The sequence below is a fragment of the Equus asinus genome, chromosome 11, assembly GCF_041296235.1.
Source record: "Equus asinus isolate D_3611 breed Donkey chromosome 11, EquAss-T2T_v2, whole genome shotgun sequence".
NCBI lineage: Eukaryota > Metazoa > Chordata > Mammalia > Perissodactyla > Equidae > Equus > Equus asinus.
The window spans coordinates 39,267,655-39,293,304 of NC_091800.1; the positions used below are offsets into that span (position 1 = coordinate 39,267,655).

The window sequence follows — 25,650 nt, forward strand, 5'->3', positions numbered from 1 at the left end:
TTTTCTTTATACTTCAGAACTTTTAATCCCCACAAACATTTGCTGAAATACAGAAATGACTTACCCATCTATTAAGAATAACATAACTTTTCGTTGTACAAATGTATCGCTGGTTTCCCTAGGGAGGTAACAATACTTTCTCACTTTAATACGTGTGTGGTTTTCCCCCCATCTAGTCAGCTAATACTTTTCAAAAGATCTTTTTAATGCCTAAATGAAAGGATTCCACATCAAAGACCTGACCTCCCTATTAAAGTATCTAAAGGAAACCCTAGGAATATAAAATCCATTCAAAGGCAAATCGCAGGTAGCTTATTGTACAATGCATTAAGAAAAGACAAGGGAAAAAAAGCTTCATAAGAGCTACACGGAATTTGGTAAAATTATACCACAAAAATACAAATTGATCTTAAGTATAAAGAAACAAATTCATAGCCAAAAACGTATTATAAAAGTGCTCTCTAATCAACCAGGAGGGGAGTCTTTATGAAAACTTCAGAATTTGTCACTTTTTCAATCAAAATTTCAGATTATAGCTTAATGTTGAGAAGGCCAAAAAGAGAACAAACCACACATTTTTCAATAGATTTAAAATCTGAAATTTTTAAAGCTAACTTTCAACATCAGAAAAGGTAGGTTTTACTATAGACAACAGGAGTGGAATGAAGTAATGAAATAAAATAATAGATGAGATAGTGTAGATACACATACTATATTAAAAACATATTAAATTTTTAACATACCATGACTGTGGTTCTGAAATTATTCAAGTCAGTCAAAAAGTCTTCCACGGACACCTTCTTCACATCAATGGCATAGTATTGCATTATACTCTGGTATAACTTTTCCATGTTCTCATGTAACTTTGAAAGTTTCCCATATTGTTCTTTTGCACTGATCACAAAGCTGTACATCATAGTTAAGGCACTCTGAAATTTACAAAGTAATGTCTTAGGGGGAAAAAAAATCTTTAAGACCAATGTTTCAGTTTAATTTTAGCCACTATTATACATCTCCGAGATGCCAAAATTACCTCTCATAGTTAACCATTCTTAAAAATTCAATCTATACTGTACAGCGATGAAAATCTTAAATTTGATTTCTAATTAACTCTGGCAAAATTATCAGAAAATTTAAATATTTATATATTTAAAATTTTTCGTTTAGAATTGACGTCAAGGAAATTTTTCTTCCTATTTGCCTACCTATATTACTCAGATGATGCAATACGATTTAAAACTCTAGTTCAGTAGTTGCAATTGAGTAATCACGATGAAACTGAACCCAGTAACAGTCATAAGCATAGCAGTTGAACCAGACAACCTGGGGTCAATTTCTAGCTCCTACACTTGGTAGTGTCATGCCTGTGGGCAAATGCCTTCACCTCCCTGGTACCACAATTTCCTCACCTATAAAATGGGAATAATAATAATATCACTATCTCATAGGGCTGTGGTGAGGACCGAGTGAGTTAATATGTGCAAAGTTCTTAGAAAAATGAATGGCATTTAGTAGTACATATAAATACTTGGTATTATTATTGCCTACTTATTCATTTTAAGCTTTAAGGTTCTAAAAGCAATCAAAAATAAATTTAAGAGTTACATTAAAAACTTCTTATATCATGTAAGTAAATTCATGTTTTAAAATTTCTCCTTGGGAAAATTGGTACATAATTTCTTCTAGGCATTACACAATTTAAAATAATGATAACACAGACACGGACATACAGAAATGTTTTTCTCTGATTTATGAAAACTTAGTTCAAACACACTGAGACTGAGAAGACTCACTGTGTGAATGTGGTGGTGGCATTAGAACCCATTTTCCAGACAAACTATAGAATTTCCTCTGTGGTATGACTGCTGATGCAGTCGGCTATAAAATCAACACACCACATTCTGAAAAGATGACTCTGTTAGAGCATCAGTCATAATTGTCTATGGCTCCTCTAAATTGGGACATATAAAGAAATGAAACATGCAGAATTAAACTTACTGAAGTCATCTTATTTTCTCTAATGCAAAAGGATGAAAAGACATTAGCAAAATAACAAACCAAAAATGGAATGTTTACATCTAAAAAGAAAAATTCTCCACCATTTAAAAAAGACATGTTTCCTCTGGTCAGAGCATTCCCCAGTGGAGGATGAAATAAGGAGACTTATCCAGGCCCTTTTGAGAAAAAGAACGGAAGACGGAAAACGAAAGCAGCAGCACGGCTGCCAGATAGATGGCGAACCCAGGGGGCAAAGATGAATCGTAATAATTAGAACCCAACGTGCCCACAAGGAATCAAGGCATCACAGTCTACCACAACTCACCTGTAACCCAGTCCACAGCCAGTTCAGATTATCTATTGCCCTTCTATGCCTGTTTTTCTTTATACTATAAAAAGCTATAAAAATAGTATTTTAGAACAGAGACGACTAGAATGTAAAGAGTCTGGATTCTAGTGCAAGAGCTGTTTTTTTTTTTTTTTAACGACCTTGAGAAAATGGATAGATCTTTCTGTGCCTCAGTTTATTTTCATCTGAATAGCAAAATGCCTCTTTATAACTTCTAGAATCTAGATCATACAGTAACAATGGTTGATGCATTTATATGTGGTATCATTTTTTAATTCTTGGATGAAAAACAAAAGATTTTGCATAATTAGTCAAATCACAAGAAACTACAGCAATATAGTCACATGGGACAGGTTTCTATATACTTTGTCTTGTGAAATAATCCATATTCATGAAATGTTGTAGGTAAAGTGAATTTATGTAAATAAAAATCACATTTGAAATGCATTCAGAAACTATCATTGAATGGAACACATGATGATTCATTTGTAATGTGAAATAAGCATCCCTTCGTTTACCTTGTAACTTCAGAAATTAACACTGGTTTACTTATTCAATCTATACACTCTCACCTAAAATTATTTATGTCCCAGATAGAGACTATATCTACAAGGATTATTTATGCATCTTTAACTCTTGTCTAAAAGAGAAATTGTTTTCTGCCTTTGCTTGGTCAAACCTATCATTCAAGACTTCGTTCCATTCTTCCTCTTCCACAAAGCCTTCTTCTCTAATCTCTACAGCTATGAGTGATCATTTGTTCCACTGCATATGTAGTATTTGTAGTAAGGAAGTCGTGAGTTTTCCCTTCTAGTCCAATTCCCTGGTAGTGTTTTGTCCTTCAGCAGCCTCTTTTCTGGGGGAGGGTGGTCACCTCTGATTGTCAGCTCCTTCTCCAGATGCTGTATTCCACCTTCTTAGCTGTATTAAGTCTAATCATCTGCAACTACATTGGTGCCAATTACTTATTTCACCCTAGAGTCATCATTCTTAAACTTTGGTGGGGAGGGTAACAGGCCTCCTCAAAGGTCTGACGAAAGGTATGGAACTTCTATTCATAAAATTGCACACGTAGGCCTACACACACACACACACATATTTTGGATGTAATGTTGAGAGCTAAGAGAATCGCTGAAAAAGCAATTATCCTGGATAATAGGGTAAGGACACTACTTTGATGGGCGTTTCTAATTGCATGGTTCTACAGCTACTCCTTGTCTGCCCTTTCCACTGCTTGTAAGGCTTTGAGTTCTAATAATAGGCAACTCATAAATACTTGTAATTTTATTCTAATTCTTGGGAATATGCCCACTCTCAAGAATCAGTTTGGTAAATAGGTTAAAATAAAGCTGTAAGTATTATTCTAAAACATTTTTTAAATTTTCAGGTACGAATGAAAAGTTCAGGTAAGAATCAAATGAAATAGAAATATGCTTGGGCATAGTTAATAAAACAGTACTGTTTTTTTCTTTTTTGAGGAAGATTAGCCCTGAGCTAACATCTGCTGCCAATCCTTCTCTTTTTGCTGAGGAAGACTGGCCCTGAGATAACATCCATGCCCACCTTCCTCTACTTTATATGTGGGATGCCTGCCACAGCATGGCTTGCCAAGCGGTGCCATGTCCACAACTGGGATGTGAACCAGCAAACCCTGGGCCGCCGAAGCAGACCGTGCACACTTAACTGCTGCACCACCAGGCTGGCCCCAAAAGAGTACAATTCTATTAAAAGATGTGGTGGGAAGAAGACCAAGAGCCAAAACCATGGAAATTACATGGTCTTGTTCTAACAGCTAGAGAGCTTTATAAGTTAATTTTTCTTATCATTGTTGTCTATAAAACAATTTGCTCCCAAAGGAAATGAAATGGAGCTTTGAATAACTGGAATCCCTCAGAAGAATGGCAAAATTGTGACTGAACTGAAACAATTTTAGAAATAGCCAAATTAATTCTCAGAATTTTAAAATGATTGTCTGATAGGATGGAATAAATGGTTACATTAATGAGCACTCTACATCATTATTGATGGGCTACTCCCTCATTAAGGGATGGTGAAACATTCAGACAAAAAAATCATCATGATCCAAAAGACAAAACAAACGTAGTCGTTCTTGTGCCAATTGTTAAACTCCAGCTAAAAGTAATGCTCATGTCAGTAGTAGTAAGGCTTTATTTTTGGCTTAGCATCAAGCCCTATACTTGCAAAGAGCTTTAGAGAAACAGGTGAGCTACTCAACAAAATAAACATTTGATAAAATTTATTACAAAAATATTGATGTATATACAATTACTTGATGTTTTTATGAAATATATTTTCTTTTCCTTTACCAGGACTAGGCCAAATTCTCATAAATTTCAATTTGAACCACTCTAATCCTCCCACTTGAAAGGTATATGACAACCAGATCTGTGTTCACACACACTGAACCACAAATATTTAGTGTTGGTCAACTAAATAACAAGACTAAGATTTGGGATTCAACTCCTGGTCAGCAAGTATTGCTCATTCCCAAACTACCCAGCACAAATATATTCCACATTTATTCTCATGCTTTGCCCTCATTATTGCACTTCCTCCATCAAGGATGTCTACTACTTTTAATAACACATCTTACAAGGACCAGCTTCAATCAGTCCTACATGTCTAATACCTTTTATAGATCTTCTTAAGTACCCAGGATCCAGCCAGCCAGGCAGCTAATCTATAAGTATTCACTGAACCCTGTCATACTTCCCTTTTCTAGGCACCAGGGAAAACAGCAGTTAACAAGAAAAGCAAAGTCCCTGCTTTCATGCAACATTCATTCTAGAGTATGCTGACAGATAACAAAGAAGTAAAAGAGGGAGATATTCAGATAGTAAAAAGCGTGATGAAGAAAATGAAAGCTTGTGATGTTATATAGCAATAGATGCTAACTTACGTTGGGTAGTCAGGGAAGTCCTGGCCAAGAAGGTGACAGTGACTGAAACAACTGAGGTCTGACTCTAAAGCAGCAGTGAGCACTAAGTTGTGTAGCACCCTCTGTGAGTGTGGTAAGACTTCAGGGAAGGAAAACATCACTATAGACTTGAGGATCCATAGAAGAAGAGAAGCAGGATAGTTTAACTTGAGTCTTAAAAGCTTGTTAAGAATGGGTTAAATGAAGACAGGCAAGAGAGAAAGAAGAAGAAAGGGAGGAGAGAGAAGTCTAATTCAAGAAAATAAAAATCTGTTCTTACACATCACTCAATTACCCAACTTCCCACTCTTGAAAATGGACTGTGCACTACACAATTTACATTTCACCCATTCCACTCTTCTGTTACTTCCTAACCACAGTTGAATTAAATAAAAATGTATTGAATTCCTTTACGTGAAAAATGCTGTGCTTTATGTAACGTGGACTATAGACATAAGTAAGATTTAAGTCTTTCTCTCAAGGAATTTATTGGGATGGGTTTAGCATCTAGGGAGTAGTAATTTCAGAAGTGCCTAAAATATCTCCATATAGCGGAACAACAAAAAGAAAGAGTGACAACAAAGTGGGATTGTAATGAAGAAAGTTAAAGACTTAAATATGGGAAAGAGTCAAGGAACTTGTCATTTAAGTTGCAATAAACACAAAAATACATAAATGTCTAGCGAGATGATTTTTTCTAAGAGCCTCAGGAGAGGTGGCAGAAAGAGAAGAAAATAGAATGGTAAACTCTTGTGCAAGGAGAATTTCAAGGGTGATGCTCTAGACTCTATCTGTTATTTTCCTTAAAATAAGAAATAGTCCAGAATTTAAAGGTCAAAAGAAAAGAACAGGCCCTGGATAACACAAATCCTGGCATTTTCTTAATTTTCTCACTGATGAAAATTTAATAAGTATGTATACCTCACATGTAATAGTTTGCATATAACAATATTAGTGACCCTACCATGAATTCTTGTTACACATTTTTTCAAGCAAACATTTACACTGGAACTATTCAAATCTAATTATATTTCTAACCAGACTTAGCAATTGGAAAGTAACATACTTATTACTAGAAAGTCAATGTGATATGTATGAAATAATTGCGCATGCCCTTTAAAGGATGTACTGGATTCACAGTATTTTACATTAAGGAGGGAATGTAGAGGAAGAATGTGCACTGGAAGAATAAAAATTTACTATAATTGAATGTTAATAGTGAAATTTCATATTAAAACAAAATCGTATCATTATAATTTAACCCAATTCAATTAACAGATTATTTAATAGTTCACTACATCATGATTGTTTAAATATCTACTTGTAAAAATACATCCTTAAGAACTTAGATAATGCACATATTCTTTCAGAATTGGCTGATGAACCAAATGTTTGATATGTGCTTCAACTAATAAACACCAAAACTTAAAACATAAACAGAGCTTGAGCATTAATAACCCAAACTTTAAATACATTTTTATTCATTGTGCATTTTAGTTTCCAAATTCTTCCATTTTCTAAGATCTAAGAACCTCACAATTTGTCATTTAATAAGATCTGTATAAATGTATTTAATATTCAAAATCTGACTTGTTGTCAGTCCTAATTAAAGTAAACAAAGCTTTGCAATGAACGAATTTAATTACTTCAAAACTAGTATGTCTAACTAAGATGAAAAGCAAGCGAGTGCAATCTAATCTCAGCAAAGAATATTTATGATTATAAGCTTTGTCAATAGCAAAGTGCACCAACTGTTCATATATCTGACTTCCAAGAGCTACATGCATGCTAATCAGTTCATTAGAGGCTTCTAGGTTGTGATATTTAGCAACAGGATGTAGCTGCTTTCTTGTCCATGGAGTATAATTGTACTCAGAATGAAAAATTGTTTCCAACAAAGCATCATCCTTCCTGTTTCTGATTTCCTCCTGGTTGCTTTTTATGAGTTGCATACCTTTCAACAAGCCGACATCATTCAGCTTCTTGTGTCATACGAATACAAGTATAGATAGGTCGTGAGACTGTCTGCTGAGCAGAATTCTACAACCTTTACTCTAAGCTCAGGAATGTATCTTAGGATATATGTTCCAGAAACCTAAGCTTCATAATTAACACACTCACAATGTATTACCAAAAACCTTATGCAAGCAAAATCTTTTCTAAAGTGTTTTCTATCTGTAGGGAACAATAATAAGTACTTTGATTAAAACTACTTAATGATTAAAATAAACTGTCATGAATATTTTAACAAGATAAAATGATTGAGGGGAAAAAAGCAAAGGATGATAAAACTGATGTCACTCTGCAATGACCAATTTAGTTTTAGAAAGCGTACTTTGTCAAATGAGAAGGTGGTACAAAAATATATTTTTGATGGATAAACATAGACTCCATCTTTAGTTTTAGAAAAAACAACCATCTCCAGTGTAGTGATAAAGGCGTCCAGCCTAATAGAAGAAGAAACTGGAAGGGCAGGAAAGATAGGAAAGGAAACAAACACATTAGCCTGAATTGATTGTTGCTGGAGTGCATTTTTATAATATTTCCCAAAAGAGACAGTGAAGAAAGCTAAAATTGAACTAATTCACAATTAAGCTGAAAGCATATGCAATAAAATCTCTGACAAGCCAAATAATAATTTTGTGATTCACCAAATCTCAGGGGAGAAGAGATAGAAAGAGGAAAAGTAGTTATTTTCTTTCAAGTATCCCAGTTTAAAATAAAATATTAGGAGTATCTATAAGAGCTCATTTTAGAAGTGGGTTATACTTTCATATAGAATTCTGAAATCCATATGGGATCTTAATAACGCACAGTAGTAATACTTTATCATAACAGAAAAGATAGCAGTCTCTAATTTCACGGAATGGTTTGCCAAGTAACTCAACATCAGTTTCAGAAAATAAAATGAAGTTTATGACTTCAATTACTCATTAGAGACTAAGCCACAAAGTTAGTGAAACCAAAGATAATTGAATTCAAAAGAAACTTTAAATTAGGCAAGACACAAGCCTCATGATATTAATTTTATATACATTCACTCATATTTGTCAACTTTATTTTGGGTTTGGAGAACACCTACAGAAGCAGTGACTGTGACAAACTCAATTTTTATTTTGGAACTATGTATTATTTCTAAAGGAAATATTAAAGTTTGTGGAACATGAGGTAATTTTTAATATATTTCAACCCTTGAATTTAAGCTGACTAGTCACACCAGCTTATAAAGTCTTTATCTGCTTCATGAAACATTTCAAAATATCTAAATCACATCATGACATTAGATTCAAACTTCCTCAAACTGAGTTTTCATATGCTTTCAATTTACCATGAAAATCAGAAGAAAATAGGGCATATGGAAGGGAAAAGATGAGAGAAAATATTATCCAAGTAGATAAAAAGAAAAAAAGAATTGAAACCAATAGAATACATTTCGGCATTATTCATGATAGATAAACACTGATAAATTTCCCTGCAAGGAGGTGAAGGTTAAACCTACAATTTGGCACCATAGCGTGACCTCTGGTTATGCAAGCATATTTATAACATTAAATAAATTGTAATTCTAGTTGACTAGTGACTTCAGTTATTTAGCTATCAAAAGGATATGGACATCTTTGTCACAAACTTATCATGCAAGTCCTCAGGAGGGGGAAAGGTTTCCAAATCCTTCTCAAGCTGTTGAAGCTGCCTTCCCATCTGCTTCAGATTCTTTTCCAGCGTTTCTACAGAGACTTAAAAGAGTGTATATTAAATGACTTGAAAGGACAAAATTACAATATATAAAAGGTAAAACACTCTAGAAACAAAACATTTGTAAAAGCCTTACAATGATAAAGAAAATTCGCTATAATAAAGGAAAGAGAAATTTCACTATTTCTTTGATAACTTTTTGATTTTTAAATCTAGGAATAAAGGAAATTTAATAAGAGTCTTTAAAACATAAGACGAAATTTAGGAAATGAACAAACCACACTTAAGAAATGCACAAGTTAGAGTTCTTCACCTCTATAAATACTATAAAATAATCAGTCTATTCAGATAAAGAGAGGCAAAGAAAGACTATGTTTTTAAAATTAAAGCTATTTCAGTATAATTTTAATATTTTTCAAAATCATGATCTCTTGAGAAGCAACAGTGAATACATGGGAAAGATGGAGAAAAGTGTACTCTATCGTCCAAGCTGATCTACGATAGGAATGAGGAGGCATCAGAGGCTATCTGTGTAACATGTGAAACAAACGTATGGTTACAACCCTTGTTCAATACAATGGAATAGAAGAGAGGCATGAAAAATAATGTTGTATCAGAACATGGGGATTATTTGCTTTTGTTTTTTAAACTAGCTGTACATAAAATAACGTTTGCTATTCTCACATATTAATAGCGGTTAATAAAACCTTAGCATATTTTGTTGTAAACACAGTGAGCAAGCTAATTCTCAGATATAATGTTTAATGAATCCAACGATTGAACTCTCCAGAGAGCTACATGTAATAGCTGTTGATGCCCAAAGAGTGATGATTCTTGAACCTTTGGCTCTCACTGTAGTGATGGTGTTCAGAAGTTATACTGGTGGATATTTTCTCCATAGTTTTTGCTACTCATATTTCCCCTGTGATCCTTAAATTTGAAACAATAACTCAATCAATAGTGAACATAAAATATTTCTATCACGATAGCCTTTATTGTATTAATTAATTCAATCTATTTCACTCATGTGCCCAAATATCTTGCTGTACACTGCTCATGGTGGTAACACATATTTCCTATGCCATGCTCTTTCATTTTTATGTCTGTCTGTCAATTATTCACAGCCAAGACACCTATTTGATCAGACCTATGGTGTTTCATTTACTCTTCTCATTTCCAAATCGTGTTTTGCTTCTTTCCAAGATCTCTATCTGCATTACAAGAAGAGATTCCTTTTGCCAGTCTATTTGATCTCTCCTCTAACGTCTCATTAGCATTTCCTCTATCACTTCTCAAGAAATCTTACAGGTGGTTCAGTTACTTTTATACTTCCTTAAACTTTGAAATTTCTCATTAAATAAAGTTCAAAAACACATAAAATCATTTTATTAAGTAAATATGTGCTCAAAAGTTTATAAGCCATACCATTTTATGCTGTGAATTGGGTTCAAAAAACAAGAGTTTTAGTAGCATAATAATAGTAGTAGTAATAGTCATAATGGTATTAGTAGCGACAATAACATAGTAATAATAGCAGCTACATTTACTGAGTCTTTATGTATGTCAGGTATTATCTTAAACATTTTCCACTAATAAATTTGTTTTAATCCTCACAACATCAGGAAATAGGTATTGTTCTTCTCCCTGTTTTAGAGATGATGAAACCAGAGTTGAGTGAGTGAAGTAAAAGTTAAACAACTGAAAAAATGGTGAAGCCAGAATTTGAACTGAGGCATTGTAATCCCAGACTTTATTTTTACCCATTTTGCTATAAATTACAAGCCACATAAATTATTTTATTTTTTACAACCCTACCTACCTATCAGTAACATTTAAATACATAGATGTAGTTTTCACATGATGACTTCTTTTGTACATTCTTGCCTAGTGCAATCACAGGTAATCCACATATGGCTAAACCCAGGGGAATATACTTAAGCATTCTGGATGGACGACAGATAGATTTGCTACTATATTTTTTAAATGAACATTTAAATTTAATGTATTAACATACCTTTGAACAAAACCACATACTTAAAATATTATGATTTACTCTACTGATCAAATTTTACTACACACACACACAAAGTTTGGGAAATATCTAGAGAAAAGACAAATAAAAGTCTGAGGAACTCCCTTGTAACAAAAAGTACAAGGTAAAGATTGGAAAGGGACCTAGTTAGATTATTTGTTTCTTCCTGACATCTAATGCATCACTCCAATACCTACCAATTCTCCGACACGCACTGGGCATCTTTCAACTCAATTCAATTCTGACACTAACTACCTGGAGTTAGCACAGACCCCAGAGATTTAAGGACTCAGACCCACAAGACTGCTCTCACTTCAGAGGACAGTCACAAGTCCCAGAGACCACCCATACTCCTGACCAACTGGCTGCACATTCAGGGGTTCCCATGCCCCACACCTACTCCCCCTGTTTATTTTCCATAATTTGCTACGATGACTCACAGGACTCAGGAAAATACTCTACTTGCTATATAGTTTTTATTCTAAAAGATATAACTCACAATAGCCAAATGGAAGACAAGCATAAGGCAGGAATGGGGGAGGGAGGAGGTGGTGCAGGTGCACCACCGGCCCAGCACATAGATATATTCACCAAAACAGAAGCTTCCTTAGTCCCATTGTTTCAGTTTTATTGAAGCTTCATTACATAGGCATAGTTGATTAAATCATTGGTCATTGGTGACTGAACTCAATCTCCAGCCTTCTCCCCTCTCTGGAGGTTGGAGGGTAGGCTGATAGTTCTAACCATCTAATCATATGGTTGATACCTAGGCAACCAGTCCACCCATACTAGCCCACCCATACTGAAGCTATCTAGGGTCTCCCTCCCCCCATCTGCATTGAGTCATCTCATTAGCATACATAACACACTCTTATCACATAAGAAATTCCAAAGGTTTTAGGAGCTGTATGCCAGGAACCAGGAAAATTTACTATACCATATGGATATAGAAGTGCATGTCTGGTCAGAGGGCAGAACTCCAGGGAGGAGGTGTAAGAGAAGTGTACACACACACACACACATATATATATATATATATATATATATTATTTATTTATTTATTTATTTATTTATGCTGAGGAAGACTGGCCCTGAGCTTATACCTATTGCCAATCTTCCTCTTTTTTTTATATGTGGGTCGCCACCACAGCATGGCTTGATGAGTGGCGTAGGTCCATACCTGGGATCTGAACCCACAAACCCAGGCCACTGAAGGGGAGCACATGAACTTAATCACTACACCACCAGGCCATTCCCAAAAGAAGTATATTTTTGATTCATGAGTTGTCATCCTCAAAACTGCCTAACAGCCTGGGTTGCCCTCAGAGGAGGCCAGCTGCTTGTAATTGAACATAGAGCCATCCCAGTGAGTGCTTCTCAGTAGGATGAGAGAAGGATTTAAGGTTCAGATGAAAGGCTGATTAGATGATCCTTTGAGCCTTCTCCAACTCACTGGCAGCCAGTGGGTCAGGAACTATGTTCTATCATTGTGATTTGAAGCAACTTCTCACTGGCTCAATTTCCACATCAGTGAAATGGGAAGAATCTCACCTCATATTTTTAGCTCACAGATATTTTATAAAAGATCAAATGCTCTAACATTGGATGAAGAATTTTTTTTAAACAGAAGGCATTATGTGATGTTACTCTTATTCTTAGAACTTAATACGAAAGGACGTGCTTAAAGATTGAAATAAGTAATATTAGAATCAAAGGAAAGTAAAAAAAACCCCATCAATATCATCATCATCATCATCATCATCATCATCATCATGCCAGGAACAGTGTTGAGGAAGTCAGGCTAAGAAGAAAAGTAGCTAATTTCAAGAGTAAAATACTAGGAATGTTTAGGGTATATTCAAACATTTATGATTGACATCACAAAGAGTAAGTAGGCTGCCTTAAAACTGGTTCTGTGGCTACTCTACAGATGGAAATCCCACTAAGCCATTACTTTGCTTCAGCACTCTCTGATTATATTAATTGTACATTATAGTTAAGAGAATTTAAGTGTAATTGAACAATTTTTCACTGTTGGTTTTTAAACAAACACGAAAGAACACTTGGAAGAGAGAATGGCGAATGCAAATTCCAGGCTGGCAAAATACAGTCGGTCCTCCCTCCGTATCCCCAGGTTCCGCATCCGAGGATAGAAAGGGCTAAGCAAGGAACTTGAGCATCCACAGGGGTTCTGGAACCTATCCCCCCACAGATACTGAGGGACGACAGTATCTGAAGTCATCTAATGGGTAAAACTAAACAGCATTTAAGAATTTTCTTGGTGTTTTTCTTTTTCAGCAATTGTATTTACAAAGATAGTTCTTTTATACATCTTAAAACATAATTTTAGCCACACTTTTCACACATGTCAAGTTCTTTGAGGTCAGTGACTATATATTTTTGTATTAGAAATCCCAACTAGAGCAGAGAGTTTTAAATTGTACACCCTCAAAGAAGTGTTAATTTACTGGTGTCTCTATATGTGACCTGTGTATGACTTTCATCTTTCAACTTTCTCACATTCCTCGGCCAAGAAATTAATCTTATTTTTTTTATTCCTTTTCATTATTCAGAAGTAACAAAACATAGCTATCATCAAAAAGATTTGACTAGCTTACTGTAAGGCAATTTCAACTTTTGCATTTTACTTAACATTCAATCAGATGGGATGGCTCCCAGTTGCCTCAGACGTCATCTGTCTCTGCCCACAATCAACCACCCATCTGTAATCTCCACACCTCAGGGGGCAGCAAAACCATGAATTCTGTTTCCTGTGCTAGAAAACGTTAGTTTTGACTCTTCCCTCTCCTAAAACCCTAAGATCTAAACAATCATGACATCCCTCACATTAACTTGACAAATAGTATGGAACTCCTTGCTTGAACACTATTCAAGTCACCTGGAACCCTTATCTCTCCTCTGATCTCTGGTCTCCTATCATTTTCCTCCAATGCCTTCCCCACACTGTACATGGGGGTTTCCAGACAAACACTGATTTAAAGACCTTCTTTCCCTGCTTAAACCCTGCCAGTAAACCTGCAAACACGACAACATGTGAGCTCCACCCACAACCTGGCTTGGCTCTACTCCATATTCAGCCATGCTTTACTCCCAAAACAACACTGTGCTTGTAGTTTCCCTCTCCCAAACCCCTTCATCCATTCTGCACCGGATGCTAGAAATAATGTGTCTGTTTGCCTTGCCCACCCCACTCCTATCCATACTTCATAACAGGAATGAAAAAACTCCAACAAGCCCCCTGGTGAGGTGCCCTCCCTACCCATCAGACCTAGTAATTATCACAATCTTTCCAATTACTATACTCTTTATCTTTTATCACTACGCTTTTATCTTTTTATGTGTCCTCCTCTTCCAATTGACTGGAAATTCCTCAAGGAAGACTACATACTTTATCCATCTTTGTATCTTTGGTTACATGACATAGTGCAGACACTCCAATGTTTGTGGAAGGATTGGATCTTGGGTTTAACTTTAACCTCTCGAGATAAAATCATTAAAAATGAAATGGGAAAATACAATGGATTAAATATCTAAAACCTTAAGATCTAAAACACAGACTTGTCTCCAAGTGCCTTGTCATTATGATAATTATACACTAGAAGTGTTAAAGAAGCTTTGAATAAAAGTTAAAATCACAACCATAAATATTTAAGTTTAAAAGCACTCATGAATATAGGCTTTCTGTAATACTATGGCCTCTATGATTTACTAAGATTCCAAATAAGGAAGGAGAATAGAAATTGCATACATTTACGGAATCTTTGTAATTAAATAATAATCTTCTGTGAATATCTCCTGGAGGGCTTGGTCATTATTTCATAACAAGCTTACTAAGAAATGTCACACTCGTTCTTATCTACCATGATACATTCCAGGGAAATTGATTTCTTTAAAAAAGGCTTAAACAACTTATTACCATAAAACAACATAAACATTCAAACTAAATTAACCTTCCTATGCTCCTGGACACAACTGTTTTGTGAAGGAAACTAGGGACTATATCATTTCAGGTTCCCAACAAAATAAGTCTTCCTTGGGGCTGGCACAGTGGCATAGTGGTTAAGTTTGCCTGTTCCACTTCAGCGACCTGGGGTTTGCCAGTTTGGATCCTGGGCACAGACCTACACACCACTCATCAAGCCATGCTGTGGCGGCATCCCACATAGAAGAACTAGAAGGACTTACAACTAGGATATGCAACTATGTACTGGGGGTTTGGGGAGGGAAAAAAAAAAGAGGAAGATTGGCAACAGATGTCAGCTCAGGGCCAATCTTCCTCACCAAAAAAAAATTTTCCTTGACGTTTGTAATAATAAAGATATTCTATAAAACTATAAGAATATTTTATAAATGCAAGTTGGAAAAAATAAAGTGGATGGACAAAAACCTCATTAGAAAAATCCTTAAACATTAAGTAGGCCTATAACAAAACCTAAGCTCTAGAATATCATTATAAAGCCATTATTTTGAAAAAGTACAAAACTGAAGCAAGATCTTGAAAAAGCATAAACTCAAAATAAACGCAGGTTGGTTTGTAACAGGCAAAGGTAAAGTGAAAGAAGCAATGCTAAGTGAGTAGCCAGTTATCCAATGAAGAGGGTGTTAAAGGCAAAACAGCTTTTTAGAAGAGAAAGCAGTATTAGTAAGAGAAGCCTATCTATTAAAAGATCATGTGTACATATAAGAATTTGAAAATTCCTTTCCACAGATAAGGTGTTCAAGAACACAGTAAATATTAAATGAAAGAAGTCCACAATAGAGATGTCTATAACAATATTCAGAATGTTCCCTCAGAACAAGGGCACTGTGTGCATGTGTATGGGAGGGAGGTGTTATTGCTTTTAAGGTGTCTCAGGGTAAACATTAAGGATAGAGTGACTGACTTGCTAATTACGAGATGAGTTTCCACGTATGGCTGTTGGGGACGATGCAACCTAACAAGTTCTGGACTGCATATCTTTGGACTTGAAAAATTCCAAACTTCCTCTGAACTCAAACTGCTTATTGGACAACTTTCCTTGATGTTTCATAGGCATCTTAAACTCAGGCTTTCAAATTGGAACTTCTACCTTCCTCCCTGAATCTGCTGCGACATCTCAGTAAATGATTGGGGTTATGAGTCCTCTCTTTCTCTCATACTCCACACACCCAATCATAGAGGAAATCCTATTGGTTCTACCTTCAAAGCAGCTTAATTGTCTAAATACTTCTCATCACCCTTGCTACCTCTTTCTTGTCAAAGCCACGACTCTCTCTCCCTTCAATTATTATTACAGCATCTGAAAGGTTTCACGGATTCTGCCATTGTCCCTCTACATTTTTTTCCAGCCAAAACCATCCTTTGAAAATTCAAGTCAGATGTCACTCTTCTGCTCAAAACCCTTCCAATGTATTCCCACCTCAGAGTAGTTATGCGTCACTTAACAATGAGGATATGTTCTGAGGAATGTGTCATTAGGCGATTTCATCATCGTGGAAACATCATAGCGCTTACTTACACAAACCCAGATAGTATAGCCTACTACACACCTAGACTATATGGCACCGATCTTATGGGACCACCATCATATATCCAGCCCGTCGTTGACTGAAACATCATTAAGAGGTATATGACTGTCAAGTCAAAATCCTTACAATGGCCAGTGATGTCCTATAGGATCTGTATCTTTCTAATATTTTCTCCTGTTGTGCTCCTCCCCTCTCCAACTGTTCCAATCTCACTTCCACATCTTGGGGCCCAGACACTTGCTCTTCCCTCTGCCCAGAGTGCTTCTCTCAAATACCCAAATGCCTTGCCTCCTCATACCTCCCTCAGGTTTTTGCTCAAAAGCCACCTTCTCTGACCACTCAACCTAAATTGCAAAACAAAACAAAAGGCCCTGGAATTCCAGAGCTAACCAGCTCACATAGTATACATTAACTTCTTTTCTAGTATTATGTTCTGTACCCACCACCTAAAATAGAAACTTTAAGAGTTCAGAGACTTTTCTTTTCTGTTCATGGCTCCATCCTGTATCCAGAATGGTACTGGGGATAGAAGCAGCACTCAATAAACAACTTGTGCAACAATGAATGAATCTTATATAAGCCACTTTATTTTTTTTCTGTCACTCAAAGTCAAGTCTAATCCTTACTAAAACAAGTGTCTAACATAGAGTCTGCTACACAGCGAGAGTTTCAATAAACTTTTGGGGAAGAGCTCTTTCTGTATAGGGGCAAAACATATCACAAACTATTAAGGAGCACTAATCCTTTTTTCCTTAAAATATGTAGTTTGACAGACAGCTGCTAAGAAAGTGCCATCACAGTGATAGACACATTTACATGACAAAAGGGTCTCCCTACTGATCAATTTCAGATCTACACTTAAAGATGACCTCTTCTGAGGAGAGATGGGAAGATTACTTAAGAACATATTTTCCTTAGGTTTTCCTATGAAGGTGAGCAAACATTTTTTTAGATGTTTCTATCACTTATATCATTGATCATAAGTGTTAGTTCATATTTCTTATGGCATTCCTTAATAATTCTGGGCTGGTAGATTTGGTTTTTACATAACATGCAAACACCTCCAGAAAAAAATAACCTCTAGCTTGTTGAAGAGTTGCTGGACTTTACCTGTTTTTAAAGTTTTCTAGTAGTAGAAACCCTCTTTCAAAGGAAATTTTATGTCAAGGTTCAAATTATGAAATAAAAATAGTGACCCAGTCTGAAGCAGAGGAAGGAAAATAAAAACTAATTTTTCAAATTCCATTTCCTATGCTAGTAAGTCCAATTGGTGAAAATGAATTGAGCTATACATTTATGATTTGTGTAATTTCCTATATGTATATTCTTTAATTTTTAGAAAAGTGTAACAGTTTTTCAGTAACATAAATCTACAAAATTCTTGGCTTTGTATTCTAAAGCTTGCTTAAGTTTCAGGTAAGACACAGTCTCTTCAAATAACTTTTGAGAATATATATTAAATTCTATAATAATATATCATTCACAGTCTCATGTTTACCTGCATCATTAGTGACAGCATAGGCAGATATGCATCAACAAAAAATAGTCACTGAATAAAAATTCCTTAAATTCAGAGGCATATTATAAATTTCAGTTTTAACTGCTTTAGTATTTGCATATGATGATATAAGGGTATTTCACAAGCTCATCAACAATAACCTTTAAACACTAAAACATTTCACAACATAATGATAAATGCTTTCTATATATATACCTATCAGTGTAATTGCCCTTAACAATTCTATAACACTCAAAGACGATGGTTACCTGGCACCTCCACGAAGTTATGGGACTGACAACAAGGACAACTGTAGTGGGTTGAACAGTGTCCCTCCAGCACCTCAGAACATGACTTATTTGGAAATAGGATCTTTGCAGAGGGAATTAGTTAAGGATCTCGAGATGAAATCATGCTGGATTTAGGGTGGGCCCTAAATCAAATGACTGGTGTCCTTATAAGGAGAGGTGTGGATACAGAGACACAGAGAAGAAGGCAATACGAAAATGGAGGCAGAGGAACACCAAGGACTGCTGGCAGCCACTAAGAGAGAGGCTTGGATGGTTTCTCCCTGAGAGTTTCCAGAAGGAATCAATTTTACCAACACCTTGATTTCAGACTTCTGTATTCCTGAAGAGTTACGGAATAAATTTTGGTTGTTTAAAGCAACCTAGTGTGTGTCAATTGGTTATGGCAGCCCCAGGAAACTACTAGTAATAATAATTCAATATTTCGCAAGCTGCATAAACACAGTCTGGTTTCTGCGGAGCAGCTGGCAATCCTACCTGCAGCATCTGATCAACTCCATGCCTCTTCACCCCAACAGCTACATGTCAACCGTGTGAGCAATGAGAGTCAGCAGATTGCCATAAATGTGTTTGTTCCATCTATTGCTTCAGTTTCTTTATAGTACACAGATTTGCTATGTTAAGCTATCCTTCAGAATGCTCTCATTCTGAAATTTTCTTTCATCTACCTTGTTTGTAATTTCCTACTTCATGTTGCAAAACTGAGGTGCAGTAAATACTGCTTCACAGTCAGCAGTCTAACAGAGCTCCAAGACCTTGGGCTTCACTGTTGATACTGTCCTGTTACTTGATGTTAGCTATGGCTCATAGATGACGCTGATAGAACTGTTTGAGTAGCTATTTCAAATCTGTAGCTGGCCAGAAATCTGCAAACACTGTAAATTGTTAGTTTCTCAAAAAGATTAATGCTGTATTGATGCCACTTTCTGTCTGCTAACCTCCAAAAAGATATAGAGGTCTTCCTGAAGTGGTTTTCTTCATCATCATCATCTATCAACCCAAGCAGCAGCCGATTCAGGAAATGTTCCTAGCTCAGGATCTCCAAAAGCAATCTTTAGCTGCAAGTATAGTTCCTCCATACCCAATGTTCTTCAGTGTCACTCTACATAATCCTTAGGCCTTCTAGGGATTTTGGCCGTGTTCTTTCTATATTCCATTCTGCTGCTTTTCAAAATAGTTCATAACTTGCAGTATAAAATAGTGCAACACCTCACATTCAAGTCTCCAGTTTAAACTGTTGATACCATCTCTATATAGATAATCCCAGGAAATGAACTGGCAGGATTTAAATAAAACGCTGTTTATCAGACAACTTGGACCTGTGTCCCCTTACCTGTACATCGTACTCACAGTACGCTATATTTTTCATAAATCCTATAATTACCTTGTGAATGGCCCAGTTATATTTCACTGTATTTTTTAATATTAAAAATGTTAATTTGTCTAACATACAATTTTATATATACTGCCCTTTTAGTAAGCACATGCAAACCTATATATGAAATACACTTTTTAAAATAAATTTATCTTTTATTATATTTGGCTTGCAGTAATATTAAAATGTTTTTATTTTACAATTCCTAAATCTACTTATTAGATGGCTACAGATCATCAAATTAGATCACTGACACCTAACTACACAGGAGTCATAGACTAGCTTTCCAGACATAGCTTGTCACTCCACCATTGATGTGCAGAACCAGTGCTACAGAGCCTGGAGACACCAAGTGTTTTCACTCTTTCCATAGGACAATGGGAAAAAAAAGGTAAAACCGCCTATCCATACCTCCCTTTGGGAAAGTGTCAACAGATAATTCATAATGGTACTAGCCTTTCAGCTATTTGCTTATAATAAAATTACAACTATTATAGTAGCAAAACAGAGATAACTGGTAAAGAAATATACATAGAGATATAGTGAGTAAAAGACAAAAACTTAGTATACTCTAGTGTAAATGAATGCATTCCAAGATAAAATCTATAAATAATCTATATAGAATTCCATACATCTAACTCTGAAATTAAATGTGAATGTTTGTGAACATATTTATTTAGAATGCCTCAATATTCCCTAATATAGGTACTAATTTATGTGTCATGTCTATTCAAAAAAGGAACTGAGGCATACTTGTAATTATTTAAAATCATGTGATAACTCATGGTTTGTACAAGAACCTTTGATATTCCTAAAATGATTACTAGCGAACATCCAACACAGCAGGTCTATGACTGTTCATCTGATCTGATAAAGTAAAACATCATTCAGTCTAGCCTACTCTACTCTACAGCCAAAAAAGTCTAAGCAAGAAAAATGTCTTAAGTTAGTATATTAGTTTGTTAGGGCTGCCGTCACAACATACCACAGACTGGGTGGCTTAAACAACAAAAATCTATTTTTTCACAGTTCTAGAGTCCAAGATTAAGGTGTCGATAGGTTTGGTTTCTTCTGAAGCCTCTCTTCTTGGCTTGCAGATGGCCACCTTCTCTGTGTGTCCTCACATGGTCTATCTTCTCTGCATGCCCATCCCTGCTGTGTGTCCAAATTTCTCCTTCTTATAAGGACACTAGTCAGATTGGATTAGGGCCCACTCTATGGGCCTCAATTTAACTTAATCACCTCTTTAACGGTCCTACTCCAAATACAGCCACATTCTGAGGTACAAGGACTTAGGGCTTTAGCACATGAAGAGCTTCAACATATGGGGACAGAATTTAGCCCACTGCAGAATATATTTTTGTGCTTTCTACTGACAATTCGATTAAAGCAATATCCTACATGGTTGTCTTCTCTAAATTATTTTCATTTAAAGGCTCCCACCACCAATGTGTCCTGTCAAATTATTTCACTGTATTGGCAGAAATGAACACTAATGTGTATTTTCATAAAACTCTAATATCCTACAATTTATTTGAAACACCAAATGAATTATTTATCTTGTAAAATTCTGAGGCCCTAACCTATAATCTCCATGTCATAATGGTTCCAACTAACACAATGTTAGTTAATTCTGTTGCCCAACAAATATTTTTATGTATTTACAATGTACACTTAAAATATAAAATGCAATTGAATAACTAATACCGAATATTCAACATATATATCAAACTCGCTAATAAATTTTAATTGACATTTTTGGAAGGCTATAGCATAAGGAGGTTAATGGAAGCCTTTGCAAAGGCTTTTTGCTTGTTACAGCAAATGAATTTGAAATTTCAAACACAATGCAGTTTCCAGGTGGCAGCCACCTGGAAATTAAGTGCTCTAAGTGCTCACAGTAGGTGAAGGATAGATAAACATTTAGTATTTAGCAAGGCATTTATCATAAAATGTTGGACAGTCACAAGGAATTGGAAACCAAGAAATGTATTTGAGTAGACAAATATTTGGGTCAGACCCAAGAATTACTAGCTAAAAGCAAACAAACAGTCTTAAAAGCAAAGAGGTCTGTGAAATGGAAAGAACAAAAATCAAATGTAAGATGTCAAGGAAGGCTCCTGAAAGCTAACAATATGAAAATGAAAAAAAAAGTGAAAAACATCAGAAATAAGCACTCATTAAATCCACTCTGATAATAACCTGAATATTGCCTTTCTCTGGAAACCAATTTCATCCCCAGCAGTTCAAGGGATACTCTCTAGTCAGGAACAAGTAGTTCTTCAACAGTGGACTAAGATTTTCTGGAAAATTTACAAATATATTCTGAAGGAACGAGTAGAATGTACAGAAACTCAGGTGAGGTTCCCAGTAAGCACCAGGAAAAAGCATCAAAGAGAAGGTGATAGCTGCTTTAAGTTACTTAACGAAGGAGAGAACCAGATGACATTCTAGGCCACAGCTGCCACTTCCCATAGATTTAACTTAGAATCTACCACACAGCTCTCAGTGAAGAAGGCTACAAACAGACAGGAGAAATGAGAAAAGAAAAATCACAAGAAAGTGCACAAAAAGGGATTTTCTCAAGTAAATAAAATTTAGGGAGGAAAAGTTAAGGGTGTAGAAATCAAGAGCCACATTTCATGGCATATTGTGATCTATGTATTACGATGTAGCTGGAGATGGCAAGTAAGCTGTTGGACATAAAAGAGTGGAGCTTAGATGGGGAGTCTGGGGTATAAATTTGTAAGTCATTAATATATTGATACTATTTAAGCCCTTAGGAACTGAAGAGGTCACCTAAGAGGATGCTATAGGGAGAAAAAAAGAGAAAGGTTCAGTACTAGGCTAATAACAGTAATACCCAGAGGTTGCACAGAATAAGAGGAGAAAGTAAAGGATATTGAGAGTAACAGGGAGGACCCAGTTGGGACAGAAGCCAGATAACAGTGAGGGAGCCTGGGTTGCACTAAGATATAGAAACTATACCTTGGACCAGCAGCAAGACAAGAGTACAGTTTCCGACACAGAGTAATCACACAACATGTTCTTGTTAAATGAATGAGTGAATAAGTGAGTTACAGAACGGAGTAGCATGGCATTTCCAGAATTCAGAGTTGACTATCTAGGGAAGCATGGAACTATGTGGTAGAGCTATGATAACCCTAAATAAGACAGAGCTGAACAAAGTGATGCTGTAAACTTTGATTTTATTTTATTACACCCCAACCCCCCCCAGTTTTGGCATACTCTCTACTCATTAATAAAATACCATTCCAACTTAATAATGAAGCAGGTTATTGTGAAATAATCAATAAAACCTTCATAGATTAGAGCTCATTAATTTCAACCATTTAGATAAGAGAAAAATGTCTTCAACCCTTAGAAATCTGTAAAGGAAAGAAATACTACAATGGTATACAGGATATAATAATGACCCCAAATATTTTCACTGAAATACAACAGTAGAGCTGTAAGCCATTATCTCTTAGAAAAGCAGCAGCCTTAATGAAGTAGATTTTTGAAAATCGTCATACAGTTAAGCTCATTAGTTGCAATGAAAGTTCCCCCTGCTGATCCAGGAGTACCTAATGACCAGGATTTGTTATGTCTCAAAAACAAAGGTACTTTTTAATTCATGTGATAGCTCACTGAGGAGATTTCAAACCAGGAAACTTTTAAATGATGATATATAAGAGCCCTGAAATTCTTCAAAGCAAACAGACTTATTTCATCCAAAACATTACATTTATTCCTCTAAAATCTCATTCATTAATAGGGTAATGTAATCATAAAAAGAAATTATGCTCAACCATCACCTATACCATAAAAAAACTATCTCAGTGATGGCTTTTCCACTTGAAATACGAAGTTGTCTGCTCCCTCTGAAACACATTAACGGTATCTGCTGACCCAAACACGTTTGCGTGCCTCCGCTACAACAGATGGAAACTAAACACCCCGAAGGCCCCAGAATGCCCCATGGAAACGCCAAAAAGGAAAACAAACAGAAGAGTCTAATTACCAAGTTACAACTCTGCAAGCCCTGATGGAAGCTAAATATTTTTCACAAGCAAAATACTGTAATATTTATCCAGAATTTTAAGTACAATAAAATGAGTCAAAACAGATAAACGATGTTTTTTCAAAAATTCATAGCAAAAACTGCTAGAAAATAAATTCTATAATAAAAAACACATCTGAAAGAGACGTACATTCCAATTTACTTATAAGGTTTTAGAACTAGGAGGAAAGATGGCGAATGATCAGAAATGCAAACTGCTTTTACCAGAAAATGCTTGCACTGACTGAATTCTTGCTAATGACCTAGTGTTGATATAAGCTATTAACTACTCAACTATCTTTTCCCCAGAAAAAGAATTTCCTTTGTATTTCAAGGCACTTTGCACCACTTTTTCATCTACTACTCTGTTACTCATCAAGCTTAACGTTCATCAAGAAACTCATTTTCAATTCTTTTTCATCCCATTTACTCAAATTTTACTCCAAAATTTCAGAAATTTCGTTTTAGGAAAGTCACCATCCCTGAATTAACGAACAACTCACTGAAAAGCTATTTTGACTGTCACTGAGTTATTTTTAATGTTTTGTTTCTTTGTGCCCTTTTGCTTTATCTCACGTCGTTTAATATGTTAATATTCTTTAATATGTTAATATCTTAAATTCCATTAAAACACTTGCACCTATATATGTATGGACATCACCTTCTTATACCAAGGACACTTTATGGTGGCACAAGGGCAAAGTAAGCAATTCTAATATCATTAGAACATCAGGATGTAGGAGTGAAAAGTAAAGTAAAAAGTTTATTTTTGGCCTTAAAAATTCAGAATATTTCCAACTTTTGTTTCCCAACAGGCTGTATGAGATTTACACTTCAAAGAAATATAAATCTCACGGAAAAGTCTCAAAGAACACCTCAAACAATCACGTGACTCTCTGCAGATAAAGTGCGACAGCCTCCATTTTATAGAAGAACAATTTAAAGGAGGTAGGAAATGCTAAAAGTGATTTTCTTTTTAATTTACGAAGGAATAGTCACTACAATAGAGAAAAAAAGCATCCTTCAAGTTGACAAATTCTAATTTTAAGAAGGAATTAAACAGATTACAAAAATAGCTTGACATTACTAATGACCAGTGGTTAACACAAAAAGAATACAGGTCCATCATTTCAGAGTTGTCTTCCAAACGGTATATCCATACATTTCTATATATTCATACACATATGTATTCATTCAAACATATACAGTTTGTGTATGTATATACACACAAATATATATGTATATACAAATATATATACATATGTATATACATACACATATGTCTATATTCATACAAATGCATATTCATAAATTGGTTGTTGGAGCAAGTAAAATTTTTTCCATGGAATCCATGTGAAATATGAATGAAAACAAGATTTTTCAGGTGGTCAAAAAATTGCATTGGAATCATATTATAACCAACTATTAATGATAGGTCCTATCCTTTCTATAACCCTTCATAACCTGACCGGAGCCCACAGTAGGGGCTAGAAGCAGGTTAGAAATTTGGGCACTAGGAAGGAACGAATGGAATCTATGCTGGTTTGGTCTCTACTAGGACAAAGAAAGCAGGCTCCACCTGCAAGGTGGGCAGAGACAGATTTAGAACTCAGGCAAAAGGTGGTCATTGATTACAGGTGCTTGGCTCAGATACATAACTGTCCCCGAGTGCTTGTGAATGACACTGAATCAAGGGAGCATCACACTGACCTCAGTGGAGGAGGCTTAGCAGCAGAGATGGTGGGGCTGGCAGGTATTCACAAGCTTTAAACTGCAAAACGATGCATATTTGAATACAGGGCCTCACCTAATCAAACAAATTAAACTCATAGCTCCAATAATGACAACTCACAAAATAAATGTCCTA

At 35.6% G+C, this 25,650-nt stretch overlaps 1 protein-coding gene across 1 annotated transcript in view; it reads right to left on the reverse strand.

Annotated features, from left to right (window-relative positions):
- Nucleotides 1–25,650, reverse strand: part of DIAPH3 (diaphanous related formin 3) — a 489,528-nt gene that overhangs the window by 170,452 nt on the left and 293,426 nt on the right. The window contains exons 23-24 of the mRNA XM_070480866.1: nucleotides 8,894–9,019; nucleotides 744–907 (exon numbers count right to left, since the gene is read on the reverse strand). Coding sequence (XP_070336967.1) covers nucleotides 744–907; nucleotides 8,894–9,019 — 290 coding nt within the window. The remainder of the gene's footprint in view (nucleotides 1–743; nucleotides 908–8,893; nucleotides 9,020–25,650) is intronic.